Raw genomic sequence first — 17,509 nt, 5'->3', positions numbered from 1 at the left:
CTGCTCCCCGACTCCATCCCCGAATGCCCCTCGCCTGCTGGTAAGTGCCACTGAGTGTACTGGTGGGGAGCCCCGCTGAGTGTAATGGAAGTGAGCAGAAGCCTCTTCTGCCTGTTTAAATCGCTTTAAATATCAGGCCCTGTGCCTCAAGCTCCTGATGATCTGGAGATCCAGTCGTATGAATTTTCAGTGGACAAACAGAAGACGGCAGGACCCGGAGCATTTGACTGAGAGGCTCACCATATGCTATCAAAATTAAAGCATGAATTTCTGGAAGCTGAACACTGACAGGATCAGTGTTTCTGTGAGCCACCTGCACATCCGTGTACAAACCGTGCCAGCAATCTGGGGTCCAGCCTCAGATACTGCTGGAACCTTCGAATTATGCAAAGGTGGACACTGCCTTTCCTTGTCACAATCTACAGCTTGCTGTGGAATCTCAGTGACCTCAAGTACAGCCATAAACACACTCAGTCAGTGCCACAGGGTAATATACTGAAGGAATCCGTGGCTGCCTGCAGGAATCCCAGCAAAACTTTGGGGGATTTTCAGCCACTGCTTCCTCTGTCCTTTTCTCTATGTGGCCAAAAGATGTGATGAGATCACAGGGTTCTGGCTTCTCTCTTTCTTTTCCTGTAGCTAACAGTAGCGTTGACATCATTTCGGTGTTATTACAGAACTCACTTCTATTTGCTAAACCGGGAAAATAACAGAGAACATACGTATTTTTCCTATAGAGCAGGAATGGGCAACTCCAGTCCGCAAAGGCCACACACCAGTCCGGTGAGTCTGCATGAGGGAGATCTGCATACATTGGTGGAGCATGCAAGATCTCTCTCGTATGTAGGTATTAGGGTGGGTGGCCCTGGAGGATGGGAATTTTCCACCTCTGCCGTAGAGTGACAAAGCTGAAATGTTACTAGACAAATGCACTATCTCAATGGTTGTAATTTTTTTTTGTCATTTTTAAAGGGTTTTTATAAAGTTTTCTTTTTTTTTTAATATAAAGCACATTTTAGTTTACAATCTCTCTTGGTAACTTTTATAAATTTTGTTTTTAAACAACCCCAAAATGCATTCTATATAAAGAGATGGCAAGTTATTGACCTATCAGGATTTTACAGGTTGGGTTCTCTTTTTGTACAATTGCATAGATGTGTAAAACTTACCATTGTTAATAAAACAACAGGACCTAGGAAAGTACTGAAATCTACAGTAGAGTCCCAATTACCCTTCACAAAAATAGAATATTTGTTTTCCTTGTAAACTCTTGCAGTCTAATCCTCTTATTGAAGGAATATTATAAAAAGATTGCGCAGGATGTCTGAAGCTGTAAAACGTTCGCTATCCTAATGCCTCATCCTCACTCGTCTGTCATCACTGTAACCAAGGTTTCCATGGCTCGGCCCAAATCATCCGCCATGTGGAAGAGGCTTCCTACATTGTGTCCTGAAAAACAAAGAGAGATGCATGTCACACTCAAGCGGCAAATACAGCATTTTGGACCTTTACCCTTGGAATCTATGAACGGCGATAAAAGCTGCGTGTGCAAACAAGCGAACGTAGCCGATTTGCAGACGCATCTTAATTGCTTAACAAGCCAATCAGTGCCAATAATTGACTGCTAACAACCAATGATTAACACATCACAAATCCTGTCCCACAGCAATATTTACAGATTTTTTTCTGAAAACCTCAGCAGTGTAACTTGACAGCAAGAATTTATAATACCAACCTACTACTACTTATCACATCTATAGCGCTACAAGGCATAAACAGCGCTGTACACCATACACGAAAAGACAGTCCCTGCTCAAAGAGCTCACAGTCTAAATATGGAATGTTGCTAGTGGAATAGCAACATTCCATGTAGAATCTCAAATAGTAGCAACAGAATCTCCAATAGTAGCAACATTCCATGTAGAATCTCAAGTAATAGCAACATTCCAGAATCTCAAACAGTATCAACATTCCATGTTCCGCTGCCCTAACCACTAGGCTACTCCTCCACTAGCAACATTCCATGTAGAAGCCTGCCCTTGCAGATCAGCAACGCGGCCGCGCAGGCTTCTGTTTCTGTGAGTCTGACGTCCTGCACGTACGTGCAGGACGTCAGACTCACAGAAACAGAAGCCTGCGCGGCCGCGTTGCTGATCTGCAAGGGCAGGCTTCTACATTACTACTACTATTTATCACTTCTATAGCGCTACAAGGCATACGCAGCACTGTACACCATACATGAAAAGACAGTCCCTGCTCAAAGAGCTCACAATCTAAATAGGACAGACAAACAGACAGAACAACTAAGAGGTAAGGGAATTAAAGAGGTGGGGATAAAAGGGTACAGGGCAAGTGAGTAGTGGTTAGGAGTCAAAAGCAGCGTTAAAGAGGTGGGCTTTTAGCCTGGATTTGAAAACGGCCAAAGACGGGGCTAGACGTACAGGCTCAGGAAGTCTATTCCAGGCGTGAGGTGCAGCGAGATAAAAGGAGCGGAGTCTGGAATTAGCAGTAGAGAAGGGGACAGACAAGAGAGATTTATCCACAGAACCTCCTCATCGGTAATCAGATGTATTTTTTTTACAAACATTTTTATGTACATCAAATACTTTTGTATATCATGAAACTCAATAAATATCAATTTCAATTCTTTTCCTACCATTTATAAAAAAAGTATTAAACTACTTATCTTAAGGCTGTATTTAATATTAGTCAGACCCAGGTACCTTTACCTCCAATTTAACTAACACAGTGGACTAGATCTGACGGTGGGAGCTATGCTGAAGCTGAATGCAACATGCAGAGTGCAGGACACAAGGTAAGTTATCATACCGCTCTGGAATACACTTCAAATGGGGGGGAGGGGCAGATGGGTTTCTAGGCTTCACGCTATGTCAATTCCCAACCTTAAGGGTTGCAAATGAGTTGGGTTTACAGGCTATCCCTAATAAATGTACATCAGATAAGATTTGCATATAATGGGGTAGTATGCATATTCATTAAGGGTATCCTGAGAAGCCAACAAACATGCTGGGGACCCTTGAGGACCATTGCTCGATGTCCTTATCACAGAGCATACAAAAAAGGACTTGCCCTGAGGATGCTATGAAATGGCAGCGAAGTGCTTGTTAAATGTACCCTTCCATTATTACCAGAATATTATCTTGTTAACAACTCAATATGCAGATAATCGAGCCTTTAATTGTGTTTTGCTTTTCCTTTGGAACAGACGTTACAACACCTTCTGTTAAAATGGGATTTCTACATGTGGTAGGATTTGAATACTGCAGAAACACACAGCCACTCCTGGGATGGAAAGCTAGGCATAAGTAGTCAAACAGCTTCCAGAGGGCAGAAGTAAGAAAGAATTATTTTCATACAAATACAGTTGAGCTAAACATTATGTACAAGGTGATAAAAGGAACAAATGTCTGCTTCTTCTGTTGTAAGCTGTGGTTGGGGGAAAGGGACAGGAAGGTCTAGTCAATCTCATCACTGGGATTAACTCATTGTGCTCAGCTCTCATCCCATAACCTGAAATGCACAGGGTCAGGGTGACATTCATATAAGAAGCAGGCAGGTGCAGAACCCATGACTGTACGTGTCAAGAGTCCTGTTCTAGGTCTTAGGTCTTCTGTTCGACCAGATCTCCATTTCTTTATTCTATCCAACTGTATCTGTCTCCATTTTCATGTCTTTCTCTTAAGACTAGTGACTGCTATTCGGTCACTCTGAGGTTATAGGGATTCTAGCTCTGCTGCTGATGAGACTCAGATACAAACAAACAGTGGGAAATAGACCAAGCAAACCAGAGACAGACGAGGAAACTTCAGTCGCTTGAATAAAGTTTCTTGATAAATGATTCGACACAGGATCGTGTTTTGGCCACAGGCCTGTTTCAGGAGTCTTTGTGGAAAATGTTTAAAATAATCCGATGTTCAATGGTCTATCTCACAACAAAATTGAAAACAGATGGTCTTTAAAAACGCCTTAGTTACAAAGTTCCACTGAATCCAAAAAATGCAAAATGGCGGAACAATGTTTATAACAAAAGTCTTTTTTAAGACCAACAGTTTTCAATTTTGTTGTGAGAGAGACCATTGAACATAAGATTATTTCAAACATTTTCTACAAAGACTCCTGAGGCAGGCCTGTGGCTGAAACCCGGTACTGAGTCGAGTCTTCATAAATAAACTTTATTCAAGCGATTGAAGTTTCCTCGTCTGTCTCTGGTTTGCTTGGTCTATTTCCCACTGTTTGCTTGTATTAGTCAGGGGATCTCGGCGGACTTCCACTGGGCTGATGGGACTCAGCCATTTGTCTTTCAGATGCTACATCTGGCACCTCAACCATAAGCAGACCAATGCTTGGCAAAGTAAGTGGCAGAATGCTGCCCAAACATCACACCCATATTTCACAAGTCAGGAGTAAGTCTGAAGTTTCAACATAAACCTGCTTGAAACAATTTTTTTTTAACTTTGCTTTTGACGACAGATTTTAGGGACATGGTGAATCTATACCAAATGTTTCAGAATGCCGAATCAAAATTTCCAGCTATTTTCTGATTCTTTTCAAATTGTTCAGAATTTTCTTGAACTTTTTCCAAATCCACTGACAAAAATCCGCCAACTTCCTATTAGAGATACAGAAAAATCTAAAAATTCCATAGGGCTGAAATGTCCCAGGTTGGAGTTTAAAGATCAACCACAAAGTGGAGGAAGACTGAACACTACGAAAAATAGCCAGGAGAGAAGGAGCAGTGTAGTCAACAGGACACTTCCAGAGAATGTACCAAACACAGTTCATAAAAAGGAGTTGACATGGCACCGTGTTTCGGTGAGTGTGCCTGCCTCAGGAGTCTCATAAGTTCATTAATAGTAATGGAAATGACTTGAAGATCAAATGGTGTAAAATAGTCTTGAGAAAGACTTTAAATGCTGGAATTCTAAATCCGTAGAAATGCGCTGACACAGCAGTGTGAAATTTTGTCAGTTATCTCTTTTTCAAGACTATTTTCTCAAGATTAGACTCTACCATCCAATTAAAGCCATGTCTGCCACTAATGGAAAAAACAAATCCGAACAGCAATAGCGCATACTTTTGAAAGTGGCAGACATGGCATTAATTGGATGGTAGAGTCTAATCTCCTTGAGAACTTTACTGTCAACAATCCAGAGACTCCTGAGGCAGGCCTCACTGGCCGAAACACAGCTGTGTCGAGTCTCGGTTGTTGTATAATAAACTTATAGACTCTTTAAAGCATTGTCTATTCATTTTTGAGTCATCTTCGCTGATTTCCTGAGAGATTGGGGTTGCCTACGCATATGTTTGATATGAAATCCATGAAGTCTTTTTGAGTCGTTTTCCAGATTCCTGGGGGGTCTATAGAATAGAATGCAGCATAATTGGTTAAGTAGAGTATGGTCCTTGATTTTGATTGCGGCGATTTCCAGTTGTGGTGTAATGGATTCTGCTATGGCTTCTACCATTAGAAAGGATCTGTTGATCAGAGCCTCTGCCTCTTTTCCTATTTGTGGTCTAGTGTAAGATTTTGTAGCCTGGCGGACATAGATCCAAAATAATGGGGTCTTCTTTGTCATGGATCCATGTTTTGCTTAGGAAGGCCTAGTCAAGGTCTTCATTGGTTATCCAGTCTTTTGTTGTTTCTGTTTTGTTTACCTCTGATCTGGCGTTGATGTAACCCACTGGTATAGGTAGGTAATCATCTTTTAGTAGTGTGACTGTGGTTATTTTCATTAGTTGACGTTAACTTGGGTCTCTGTGCTCCTTGGTTTCCTTTCTGGTCCTCTGTTGTGTTTGGATGTCTATTGAGTGGTTTTCTTTATTTGGAGTGCTCCATCCTATTGATTGGGTTCTGCCTGGGAATAGGTCGGCTCTTCCCGCTGGGTGACGCAGGTTGCATAGTATTGGTATGTTGTTGCTTTCCCCTCGAGTTAGGGCCTCCATAGACGTTAGTAGCGTTAGGGTTAGTGACCCTATTCGAATATTTGCTTCTTTGGAGTGTGGGGGAGGTTAGTGTGATGCCTGGTCTCTGTTTTTGTTTTTTTTTGTGTGTGTGAATGAGTTTTGAGTAGGCTTTTTTTGTTTGTTTATTTTATGGTATGTGTGTGTGTGGGTCTGATGTGGTCTGTGATTTTTTTTGCTTTACCTGGGGTTGTGAGTACCTTGTGCAAGGAGTTTTCCCCTGTAAAGGCTTAATTCCATCCAGAAAGTGGTGGTGGTGGTGGTTGGGAGAGGTTGGTGCCTCAGTTGCCTACCCAACAACACATCTATCGAGGCTAATCTACCACACACTTGCTGGTCATCCTGGGCTTTATCTACCACATGGTGCTGGTCATTAATGGGGAATCTCTGTCAGCAGAGGTTGGCGCTTCAGTTGCCTGTGTAGCAGCACTTGCTTAGCTGTTCTCCAACTTCTCCCCTAACCCAGCAGTTGGAGATCGCAAAGCCACCTGCAGATCCAATGCTTGTCCTCCGGTGCTTGTCTCCCCTGCACCTGGCCGAGGGTACCGGGCTTGCCTCGCCATGCTGTTCCAGTCATGAGTGTGGGATTCCTATGGTAAATGGTGGCTGTGAGGTGATAGGGATCAGCATTTCATTCGCTAATGTACCCCAGTGAGGCCTTCGTTCTTGTCCCCTGTGCACTTGGCCGATGGTACTGGGTTCGCCTTGTCATGAAGTGCCAGTTGCGAGTGTGGGATTCCTGTGGGAAACGGTGGCTGTGGGGCGAGAGAGGTCAGCGTCCCTTCTGCTGGTGCAACCCAATGAGGTCTTTGTTCAGTAGGACTCCGGTCGCTTGGCAGCCTCGTCCGGTAAACTGGGGTCAGCAGAGCAGTGACCGGCAATGCTCTGGGGCTGGGCAGCTTCCTCTCCCAGTGTGTTTAGGGAGGCTCGAAGGTACGGTCGTGTTTCCGCCTTTGATTCTTGATTTGCCGATAGCTTCTTGGTTGGGCTAGGCGTCAGCAGGCCTCCATTCAAGTCTAAGTCCGAGGTCTGGCTATCGGATCTAACCGCTCCCATGCCTTCCTAGTTGGCCACCATCTTGTGAAAAGATCTTCCCTCCCCCCTGAGCTGCACAGCACCCTCACTCACAGCACACGACAATAAAGTGACCTAAACCCTGGAGTCGATGAACCTCACCTGTATTTTTTGCTATTTGCAGGACACAGACCATATACTATTTCACACTGCACAAGCTGCTAACGAGAGGTAAATTCGATTTAGTTATCTTATGCAGTGATGAAAGGCATAGGAGCCGACTCTGTGGGTGCTTAAGCACCCCCAATATTGAGAAAATTCCTTGTATGTGTCCAGGGAGGGGTTATTTCCATTAGGCTTAGCACCCCCAATAATTTTGAAAAGTTGGCTCCTATGATGAAAGGGATTTTGATAGCTTCAATTGGTTCTCATTCTAGCCCTATAAAAATATCATTTCCCAGATTCTTTTGATCTGGTTGATACATTTCCCCTAAGCCACTCCTGGGACATGGATCTTAACTAACTCTCTTTCATCCAAGGCTCTGAAATGCAGGAAGGCACTAGGGTTTTTCTCTTTCACTCTCTTGGTTCATTTTAGTGATTGAGATGTTGGCATATGCTGGCAGGCGCTCTGAGACCCCCCCCCCCCCCCCGGGTTTGAATAGAGGGGGATTATTTCAGGAGTAGCTCTGAAATATTTTCTTTTACTGTGATTTCTTAAGCAGATTTGCTTTGATGTGACCAGATAGGTGATTCAGGCAGTTGCCAACAAGTGCAGCTCATTCAATTTACAGCTGCAAAGTTAACCTTTTGGGAACAAAAGAGGGTTATACTATATTGCCTTCCTAACACTTGCTGCCAATGGATTTGCAGTCATATGCACAGTCCTACATGCTCACAAGATACTTGTGGTATTGGAATGAGCTGTACCAGGGACCAGACGATCTCAGATATCCGACATTGCTGCCTGGATGTCAAACTGCCACCTGAAGCTGAACATGTCCAAGACCGAGCTCCTCGTCTTTCCACCTAAGCCCACTTCTCCTCTTCCCCCACTCTCTATCTCAGTTGATGGCACCCTCATCCTCCCCGTCTCATCTGCCCGCAACCTCGGGGTCATCTTCGACTCCTCCCTCTCCTTCTCTGCGCATATCCAGCAGACTGCCAAAACCTGTCGCTTCTTCCTCTTTAACATCAGCAAAATTCGCCCTTTCCTCTCTGAACACACCACCCGAACTGTCGTCCACGCTCTCATTACCTCTCGTCTCGACTACTGCAACTTGCTCCTCACTGGCCTCCCACTCAGCCATCTATCCCCCCTTCAATCCATTCGGAACTCTGCCGCACGTCTCATATTCCGCCAGAACCGATATACTCATATCACCCCTCTCCTCAAGTCGCTTCACTGGCTTCCGATCAGATACCGCATCCAATTCAAGCTTCTCCTCCTTACTTACAAATGCACTCACTCTGCTGCTCCACCCTACCTCTCTACCCTCATCTCCCCCTACGTTCCTGCCCGTAACCTCCGCTCACATGACAAACCCCTCCTCTCAGTACCCTTCTCCACCATTGCCAATTCCAGGCTCTGCTCATTTTGCCTTGCCTCACCCTATGCCTGGAACAGTCTTCCTGAATCCCTACGCCAAGCCCCCTCCCTACCCATCTTCAAATCCTTGCTTAAAGCTCACCTCTTCAATGCTGCATTCGGAACCTACAGTAACCTTTCAAACATATAGGTTGCCCCAATCTGTCTGACCTATATAATTAACTGTACATTTGTCTTTTTAGATTGTAAGCTCTTCGAGCAGGGACCGTCCTTCCATGTTAAACTGTACAGCGCTGCGTAACCCTAGTAGCGCTTTAGAAATGTTAAGTAGTAGTAGTAGTAGATACTGCATACCATAGGGGTAAAATGCAATCTTATATTTGGGAAAAGTTAAAAACATAGTTGTATGAGAAATTTATTGATGATAATTCTGGTTTGTTTAACTTTGTTTTATATTTTTGGTAAGTATTAGGGTTTTCTTTGTTTATGACGAATGCATCTAATTTTGGGGGGAAGGGTTTTAATCGAGTGTGATAAGGAGTTATGGGGAGGTTAATTGAGTTTTATTGTTGTGTGTTTTTGTATATCTGCCCTGATTTCTATGAAGGTGGTTGTGATGCAGGATATAAATAATAAACTAAACTAAAACTCTGCAGAAAAAAGTTCATTGTGCAGCGATGATCTGTTTTTCTCTGTCTGACTGATGCAAGTCGGTATCTGTACTGGAAAAGCAGAGTGAGGTACCAGGCTACTGAATCAGTTTCAATAAACCCAAAGCCTTCCTTGCTCGACTGTAGTTTATAATCCTTTCACTCTCATCTCAACCTAAGGTAACAAGTCAGAGATTTCAGCCTTTGAGAAGAAAGATGGAGTGGAGTGGAGCGGGTAGACGGGAATCGCTTGTTTACTCTTTCCAAAAATACTAGGACTAGGGGGCACACAATGAAGCTACAAAGTAGTAAATTTAAAATAAATTGGAGAAAAGAATTTTTGGCTCAATGTGTAATTAAACTCTGGAATTCTTTGCCAGAGAACGTGGTAAAAGCAGTTAGCTTAGCAGGGTTTAAATGGTTTCGATAACTTCCTAAAAGAAAAGTCCATGAGCCATTATTAAGATAGACTTGGGGAAAATCCACTGCTTATTTGTAGGATAAGCAGCATAAAATGTATAGTACTGTTTTGGGATCTTGCCAGGTACTTGTAACCTGGATTGGCCACTGTTGGAAACAGGATGCTGGGCTTGATGGACCTTAGGTCTGTCCCAGTATGGCAACTTATGTTCTTATGTAGATAGCTAATTATCCCCTTGTAGCCTAAAGATTAAGCAAGACTCACAAGCTTGGGATAATCTACATATTTCCTGGGGTTTCAAACTCATTTTCTTAAAAATCAGCATTTTGCCACAGAGGCATGTCCCACGTAACAATCCTGCTAGAACAGTCTCTGAACTATACAGCCTGACCTCTAGGTGGCAATATTGATCCACTAGAATCAAATTACTTTAGATACTCTTTCAATAGCTAAAGACAGGGATGGAATAGTTCTACCCAATCTCAGAACACATTTCTGGGCGGCTATGTTGGTATCTGCAAATGGTTGGAGATCAGGTGAAGCCTGGCCAGGCTGTGTCTGGATTCTTTTCAAGCAGAGGACACAGATCTGCCACATTTGTTAATGTTCCTTTATCCTCTTCCTGGGTTTGTCAAGTTAGCAAAGTCTACTGCACCTGTGCTCTTTGCATCTACGGCGGTTCCTGGCAAATTCTTGGCAATACACAAAGACAAAGTTTTCCCTTACTGAAGCTCTTAATTGTAATTCTCGTTTCTCCCTTTACTTTCATTCTGGACATAGCGGGGTGGAGTGCAAAGGATTTAAGGTTCCAGTAGCAGACTCGGAAAGACAGTTCAATTAAAGCCTTCAGTGCACACAGAGAGGAATTCAGAACTCAATTTCCGTCTTTAAAAGAGTACAGAACAGCTGGTTACCTGTGGATGGGTTTCCCATAAAGTGCAAAACTAGGTGTGGCATCCCTCCCTTTTCATTCTGAAGGGGATGAAGCAGCATGGCTGCCGTGCTCAGAAGTGAAGCGTTGCGCTCAATGCTAATTTGGACATTTCTTTACAAAGATGGATTCCCTTCACTTGTCTGCTGGAGGGAATGTGGACTGGCACAAATATACACACGTGATGGTCCTGGGACCTGGGGGGGGGGGGGGGGGGGGGGGGGGGGGGGGGGGGGGGCAGTTCTGGCATGAAGATCAAGCTGAGATTTTGGTCAGTGCTTTTTTGGTTACTTGGTCTCAGGTGCTATGGTGCTGTTCTGGTGCACTGTACATCAAAGGTGGTTCACTTAGTACAGGGGACTAATTTCATTCTGAGAACTGAGCAATGAGAATCAAACGCATTACTGAATATCTGTCCATAGGCTGAGACATGAGTTGGAACTATATAATCAGATTTTGAGGTGATACTGGTGTTTTTCCTTCTTGCGTCTACATTTCTGTATACTAAAGTTCTGTTAACTTGATAACATTTTGAACATTAGAATAGCCATACAGGGTCACAATGACTGTCCATCTAGCCTGGCAAATCAGGTCACGAGTACCTGGCAGAATCCCAAAGAGTAGCAAGATTCCAGAACCCCAAAGAGTAGCAAGATTCCAGAACCCAAAAGAGTAATAAGATTCCGGAATCCCAAAGGGTAGGCAAGATTCCAGAATCCCAAAGAGTAGCAAGATTCCAGAACCCCAAAGAGTAACAAGATTCTGGAATCCCAAAGAGTAGCAAGATTCCAGAACCCCAAAGAGTAACAAGATTCTGGAATCCCACAGAGTAGCAAGATTCCAGAATCCCAAAGAGTAACAAGATTCTGGAATCCCACAGAGTAATAAGATTCCAGAATCCCAAAGAGTAACAAGATTCTGGAATCCAAAAGAGTACCAAGATTCCAGAATCCCAAAGAGTAGCAAGATTCCGGAATCTCAAAGAGTAGCAAGATTCCATGCTACCAATCCCAGGGATAAGCAGATACCATGTAACTTCCTTGAGTGACCCTAGTCTTTGTACTTTTTAAAAAAGTAAAAAAAAAATCGATTCACATTTACCTTTCTACACCACTCAAGATTTTATAGACCTCAATCATATCCCCCCTCAGTTGTCTCTTTTCCAAACTGAACAGCCCTAACTTCTAAAGCCTTTCCTCATATGAGAGTTGTTCCAGCCTCTTAATCATTCTGGTCGCCCTTCTTTGAACCTTTTCTAATTCTCCTAAATCTTTTTAAAGATACAACGACCAGAACTGAACGCAATGCTCAAGGTGAGGTCGCACCATGGAGCGATACAGAGGTATTATAATGGTCTTAATGTCTATCCCTTTCCTAATTAATCCTAGCATCCTGTTTGCTCTTTTGGCTGCCGTGTATTGTCTACGATGACATCTTTTTGTTGAGTGGTGACACCTAAAGTGGAACAAACCACGCATGCATCACTTGTGTCAATATACATTTCTTGTATTTTTGCTCAAATAAACAATAAGTTTAATGATCATAATAATACTAATACAACACAGGAAATGTACGCATGCTACTGACAGTAACACATGCTGTCTCTCACGTCTGTTCATGGTCTACATGTTCCAGAACTGCTTCTCCCAGTTCATCCAGAGCAGTGGTGGATGCCAAGAAGAGGGGGTGCTCTGAGTTTGCACAGAGGGCATTTCTCACACTGTGATACCTCTCGACCCTTTTCAGATAAAGCCCTGTCCTCTATATACTCGTTCCCCCCCCCCCACCAAGAAAAAAACAGCTCAGTTGTGGCCAAGAGCAGAAAAGACTGACAGATGAGCTGTTTGCTCTACAGCCAAAGACTGTCCTAAATGTTCCCCATGTCTTCGGCTGATGAAACCTCCCTCTCTCACTGCCCCCCCTACGATCTGACCGCACTTTCCTCTTCCTCATAAATCCTATATAATAAAATGCACCTCCAGCATTCTGAAGCCGAGAAAGTGTGAGAAAGTGAAGCCTTCAAGCCTTGAAGCATTCGTGCGCTCTGTAAGGCTCCATCTCCTCAACTGACGACACGTAGTTCCGGAACGTTGCAGGAATGCTTCAAGGCTTGAAGGCTTCACTTTCTCACACACACACACTCACTCACTCTCTGTCTCTCATATACACTCTCTCTCTCACACACACTGTCTCTCACACTCTCTCTCTCTGACACAAACACACACACACTCTGTCTGTCTCTCTCTCACTCACTCATTCTCTCTCACATACACACTCCATCTCTCACCCACACACTCTCTCTCAAACATACACACTCCGAGGAAAGGGGGGCATGGTACACGCTGGGGAGGAGAGGGAGGGGGGCATGGAACTTGGAGGGAAGGGGGGGCAAGAACTCAGAGGGGAGGAGAGAGAGGAGAGGAGAGGGAGGGGGCCGGCACCTCGGACAGAAGGGGGGCCTGGAACTCGGAGGGGAGGAGAGGGAGGGAGGGAAGGCGGCGGTCATGGAACTCGGAGCCCACACACACACACTCACTTTCTGTCTCTCACATACACTCCCTCTCACACACTCTATCTCTGTCTCTCACACACACATACACTCTGTCTCTCACACACTCTCTCTCTGACACAAACACACACACACTCTGTCTCTCTCTCACTCATTCTCTCTCTCACTCACACACACACTGCATCTCTCTCTCTCTCTCACACACACACACACACACACACACACACACTCTCTCTCTCTCAAACATACACATTTGTGTCAGAAACGGGCCTGTTTTACTAGTGAGTTAATAATGATAGCCACGGATGTGGATAAAGAATTTACACATGCAAACAGGCTGTAAGCATGTTGTGGTATAGTGCACATACTTATTCACATTAGGAGGCAGTGCTTGCCATGCTGTGGTTAAGGCAAGGGGTGGGGGGGAGGGAGGGAGAATAACACACTTTTAAATGCATAGGCGTTCTTACCCATGAACAAAGTACCCACATGAATGCAAGTAGAAATGCCCACAGGTTCTTGGTACCCCCAGCAAGTTTGAAAGTGACAGTAAGCACGGACTTTTTCTTTGAAAACTGGTGCTGAGCAATTGATGCTTCGATCAAAAGTACATTTGGAGTTTTGTTTTCAGGTTTTGCTCTCTGCTGTGATACAATGGGGTACTTTGCCCACCACAATTTGCTATCGAAGGTTGCAAGGCAAGTCTGTTCTCATGGCAGAAGTGCTCAGCATGAAAAACACAATGTTAAGCACACAGAGGCCGCACACAGCTAGCGAGGGTGGCACAAACAGAAGCCAGGGTTCAAACTCACTGACCTCTCTCATTGGCTTCCCAGGGATAGTTCTTCCTTTAGGGACAGACAGGGAGAGCAGAGAGAGAGACAGAACAATGCATCAATATGGAGAGAAAACATTCAGCTCCGACCCCCAGCAGTTACACCCATTGTGGGAGAGGGGCAGATACATTAGGTTTTCATTCCTTTACCTCAGGCACAGGACTCATTTACAGCCAACAGCTATCACCTGGTCATTTGGATACTGACCAATACAGGTGTTTTTTTTAATTACCCACTGTGAATTGTAAGGACAGAGCTGATGAGCCTAAACATTGCTTCCACTGTACAAAAGTATTACCATAGAAGTAACACAGTAGATGACGGCAGATAAAGACCTGCACGGTCCACCCAGTCTGCCCAACAAGATAAACTCAATACACATGGTATTGATACTATTGAGCTTATTTTCAAAAGAGATCGCCGGCCATCTGCCGACACAAATCGGGAGATGGCCGGCGATCTCCTCATTCCGGCCAAATCGGTATAATCGAAAGCTGAGTTTGGCCGGCGTCAACTGCTTTTTCGTCACGGAGCCGGCCAACCTTCAAGAGAGGGTAAAGAAGGCGGAACGGGGGGGGGGGCGGAGTGTGGGCGGGATGGGAGCGTGGTTACGAGATGGCCGGCTTCAACCTATAATGGAAAAAAGATGGGTGGCTCAAACGAGCATTTTGCCAGCTGGACTTGGTCCATTTATTTTAAGGTCCAAGTCACCAAAATGTGCCCCAATTGACAAGATGATCACAGGAGGGAATCGGGGATCACCTCCCCTTACTCCCCCAGTGGTCACCAACCCCCTCCCACACACACAAAAAAATTAAAAAACATTTTTTGCCAGCCTGTATGCCAGCCTCAAGTGCCATACCCAGCTCCCTGACAGTAGTATGCAGGTCCCTGGAGCAGTTTTTAGTGGGTGCAGTGCACTTCAGGCAGGTGGACCCAGGCCCATCCCCCCCTACCTGTTCCACTTGTGTTGGTTAATGTTGAGTCCTCCAAATCCCCCCAAACCCACTGTACCCACATGTAGGTGCCCCCCTTCACTCCTTAGGGCTATGGTAATGGTGTAGAGTTGTGAGGAGTGGATTTTGGGGGGAATTTGGGGGGCACAGCACACAAGGTAAGAAAGCTATGCACCTGGGAGCAATTTTTGTTTTTAATTTTTAGAAGTGCCCCCTAGGGTGCCTGGTTGGTGTCCTGGCATGTCGGGGGGGGGGGGGGGGGCAGTGCACTACAAATGCTGGCTCCTCCCACAACCAACTGAGTTGGGTTTTGCCGGGTTTGAGATGGCCGCCCCCGGTTTCCATAATGGCTGAAAATCGGAGCCGGCCATCTCTTCTCAACCCGGCGATCGACTTAGCCGGCCACATGCATATTTCGAAAATACGCTTGGCTCCGCGCCCTCACGGAGCCGGCCCCAAAGATGGCCGGCCCTGTATTTGTCCAGCGCCGTTCGATTATGCCCCTCCACGTATGACTGACCTTTAATTGTCCTTGAAATTTTCAGGGCACACTGTAGAAGTCTGCCCGTCACTGGCTTTGCTTCCTAATTCCCAGAGTTGCCACCCAATCTCCGCTAAGCTTCCGGGGATCCATTCATTTTTATCACAACGCACACAAAAGTCAAAGAGTGTTTGAAGTGTGTTTTTTAAACATTGCAAACAGTTAGCATCCTTTGCTTGAGATGCAGATTTCCAAATTGCAAGGTCTTCCTGTAGATTGGCAGGGTCTACATTTTCCATATTTGAACCCCCGACACTCCCTGTTCTCACCTTTCCAACAATGCACAGGACAGAGGAACAGCTGTATAAGAGGTGCTTCTACAGAACAGATCTGCCCAAGTGTCTCTTTCCAAACCATTACAGAGAAGGAAAGCATCACTGGTGTCAGAACTAGACCACTCACCTGCCAGACAGGTAACTGACGATTGGACTTACCAAACTACCAGGGGCGTAGCCAGACTTCGGCGGGAGGGGGCTGCAGAGCCTGAGGTGAGGGGGCACATTTTAGCCCCCCTCCGGCGCCGCCGACCCCCCCGCCATTGCCGCCACCACCACCAACTTTGAACCCCCTGCTGACGACCCTCTCGACCCCCCCTCCCGCCGCCAACCCTCCCCGACCGTCGCCTACCTTTGCTGGCGAGGGACCCCAACCCCTGCCAGCCAAGGTCCTCTTCTTCCTTTGTTCTGTTTCTGAGTCTGACGTCCTACACAGCCCCATGGGGGCTTGGGTCTGCTTAATATGCGTTACCTCATGGTGGCCTGTGCCATGAGACATCTCAATGACCGGTTTAGAGGCAAGTCTGATTTCTCAGTGACTCCACTTGAGACTGTAATATTTTCTACGGATCATGTCAGTTTGGACATGAGATGAGATTGAAGGGGAGCAGACACAAGAAAAATGTCAGGAAGTATTTTTTCACAGAAAGAGTGGTGGATACTTGGTGGAGATGAAAACGGTAACGGAATTCAAACATGCGTGGGGTAAACATAAAGGAATCCTGTTCAGAAGGAATGGATCCTCAGAAGCTTAGCCGAGATTGGGTGGCGGGGCTGGAGGTTGGGAGGCGGGGCTAGTGTTGGGCAGACTTCTACAGTCTGTGCCCTGAAAAGGACAGGTACAAATCAAGGTAAGGTATACGCAAAAAGTAGCACATATGAGTTTACCTTGTTGGGCAGACTGGATGGACCGTACAGGTCTTTTTCTGCCGTCATCTACTATGTTACTATGTTACGTGCAAGATGTCAGACTCACAGAAACAGAACGAAGCCTTGCGCCAGAAGAAAAGGACCTTGCTGGCTGATCTCCAAGGCTTCGTTCTGTTTCTGTGAGTCTGACGTCCTGTACGTTGTATGTGCAGGACGTCAGACTCAGAAGGAAGGAAGAGGACCTCGGCTGGTGGGGTCCCCAACCAGCAAAGGTAGGTGACGGCGGGTTGGTGGCAGGAGGGGGAGTCAAGAGGGTCGTTGGCAGGGGGGTTCAGGGCCAAATCTATGAGGGCCCAGGCCCCCATAGCCCTACATAGCTATGCCCCTGCAAACTACACTGAGAAGTGGATCCCACTGCACAAAATGGGACTGCAGTAGAACAGTGTGCATTAGTGTGAGTGTGCACTAATGTGATAGTGTAAAGTATGTTAACAGTGTCAGTGTGTATTAAGATGGTAGCGAAACAAGCGTTAACAGTGTTACTGTGCACTTACATGGTAGCGAATCGTGGGTTAACAGTGTTACTACGTACTAATGTGGTAGCGTAACATGTGTGTTACTGTGCACTAACATGGTAGTAAAGCGTGCATTAACAGTGAGATTGTGAACTAACATGGTAGCATAACGTGTGTTAAGTGTGTTACTGTGCACTAACGTGGTAATGTAACATGTGTTAAGTGTGTTACTGTGCATTAATTTGGTAGTGAAACGTGTGTTAACAGTGTGAGTGTGCATTAATGCGGTAGCGTAACGTGTGTTGTGTTACTGTGCACTAACGTGGTTGCAAAATGTGTGCTAATAGTGTGTGCACTGTGGTAATGTAACCTGTGTTAAGTGTGTTACTGTGCACTGATGTGGTAGCGAAACGTGTGTTAACAGTGTGAGTGTGCACTATCGTGGTAGCGTAACGTGTGT

At 45.3% G+C, this 17,509-nt stretch overlaps 1 protein-coding gene across 5 annotated transcripts in view; it reads right to left on the bottom strand.

Moving 5' to 3' along the window:
- Positions 1–990: 990 nt before the first annotated feature.
- Positions 991–17,509, bottom strand: part of DMD (dystrophin) — a 2,615,032-nt gene continuing 2,598,513 nt past the window's right edge. For all 5 annotated transcript variants that reach the window (XM_030202363.1, XM_030202359.1, XM_030202360.1 and 2 more), the window contains one exon: positions 991–1,449. In XM_030202363.1, the coding sequence (XP_030058223.1) occupies positions 1,364–1,449 (86 nt within the window). In that variant the 3' untranslated portion in view covers positions 991–1,363. The remainder of the gene's footprint in view (positions 1,450–17,509) is intronic.

Source organism: Microcaecilia unicolor, chromosome 4 (assembly GCF_901765095.1).
Source record: "Microcaecilia unicolor chromosome 4, aMicUni1.1, whole genome shotgun sequence".
Taxonomy (NCBI): Eukaryota; Metazoa; Chordata; class Amphibia; order Gymnophiona; family Siphonopidae; genus Microcaecilia; species Microcaecilia unicolor.
This window is presented reverse-complemented; position numbering and strand designations above follow the sequence as displayed.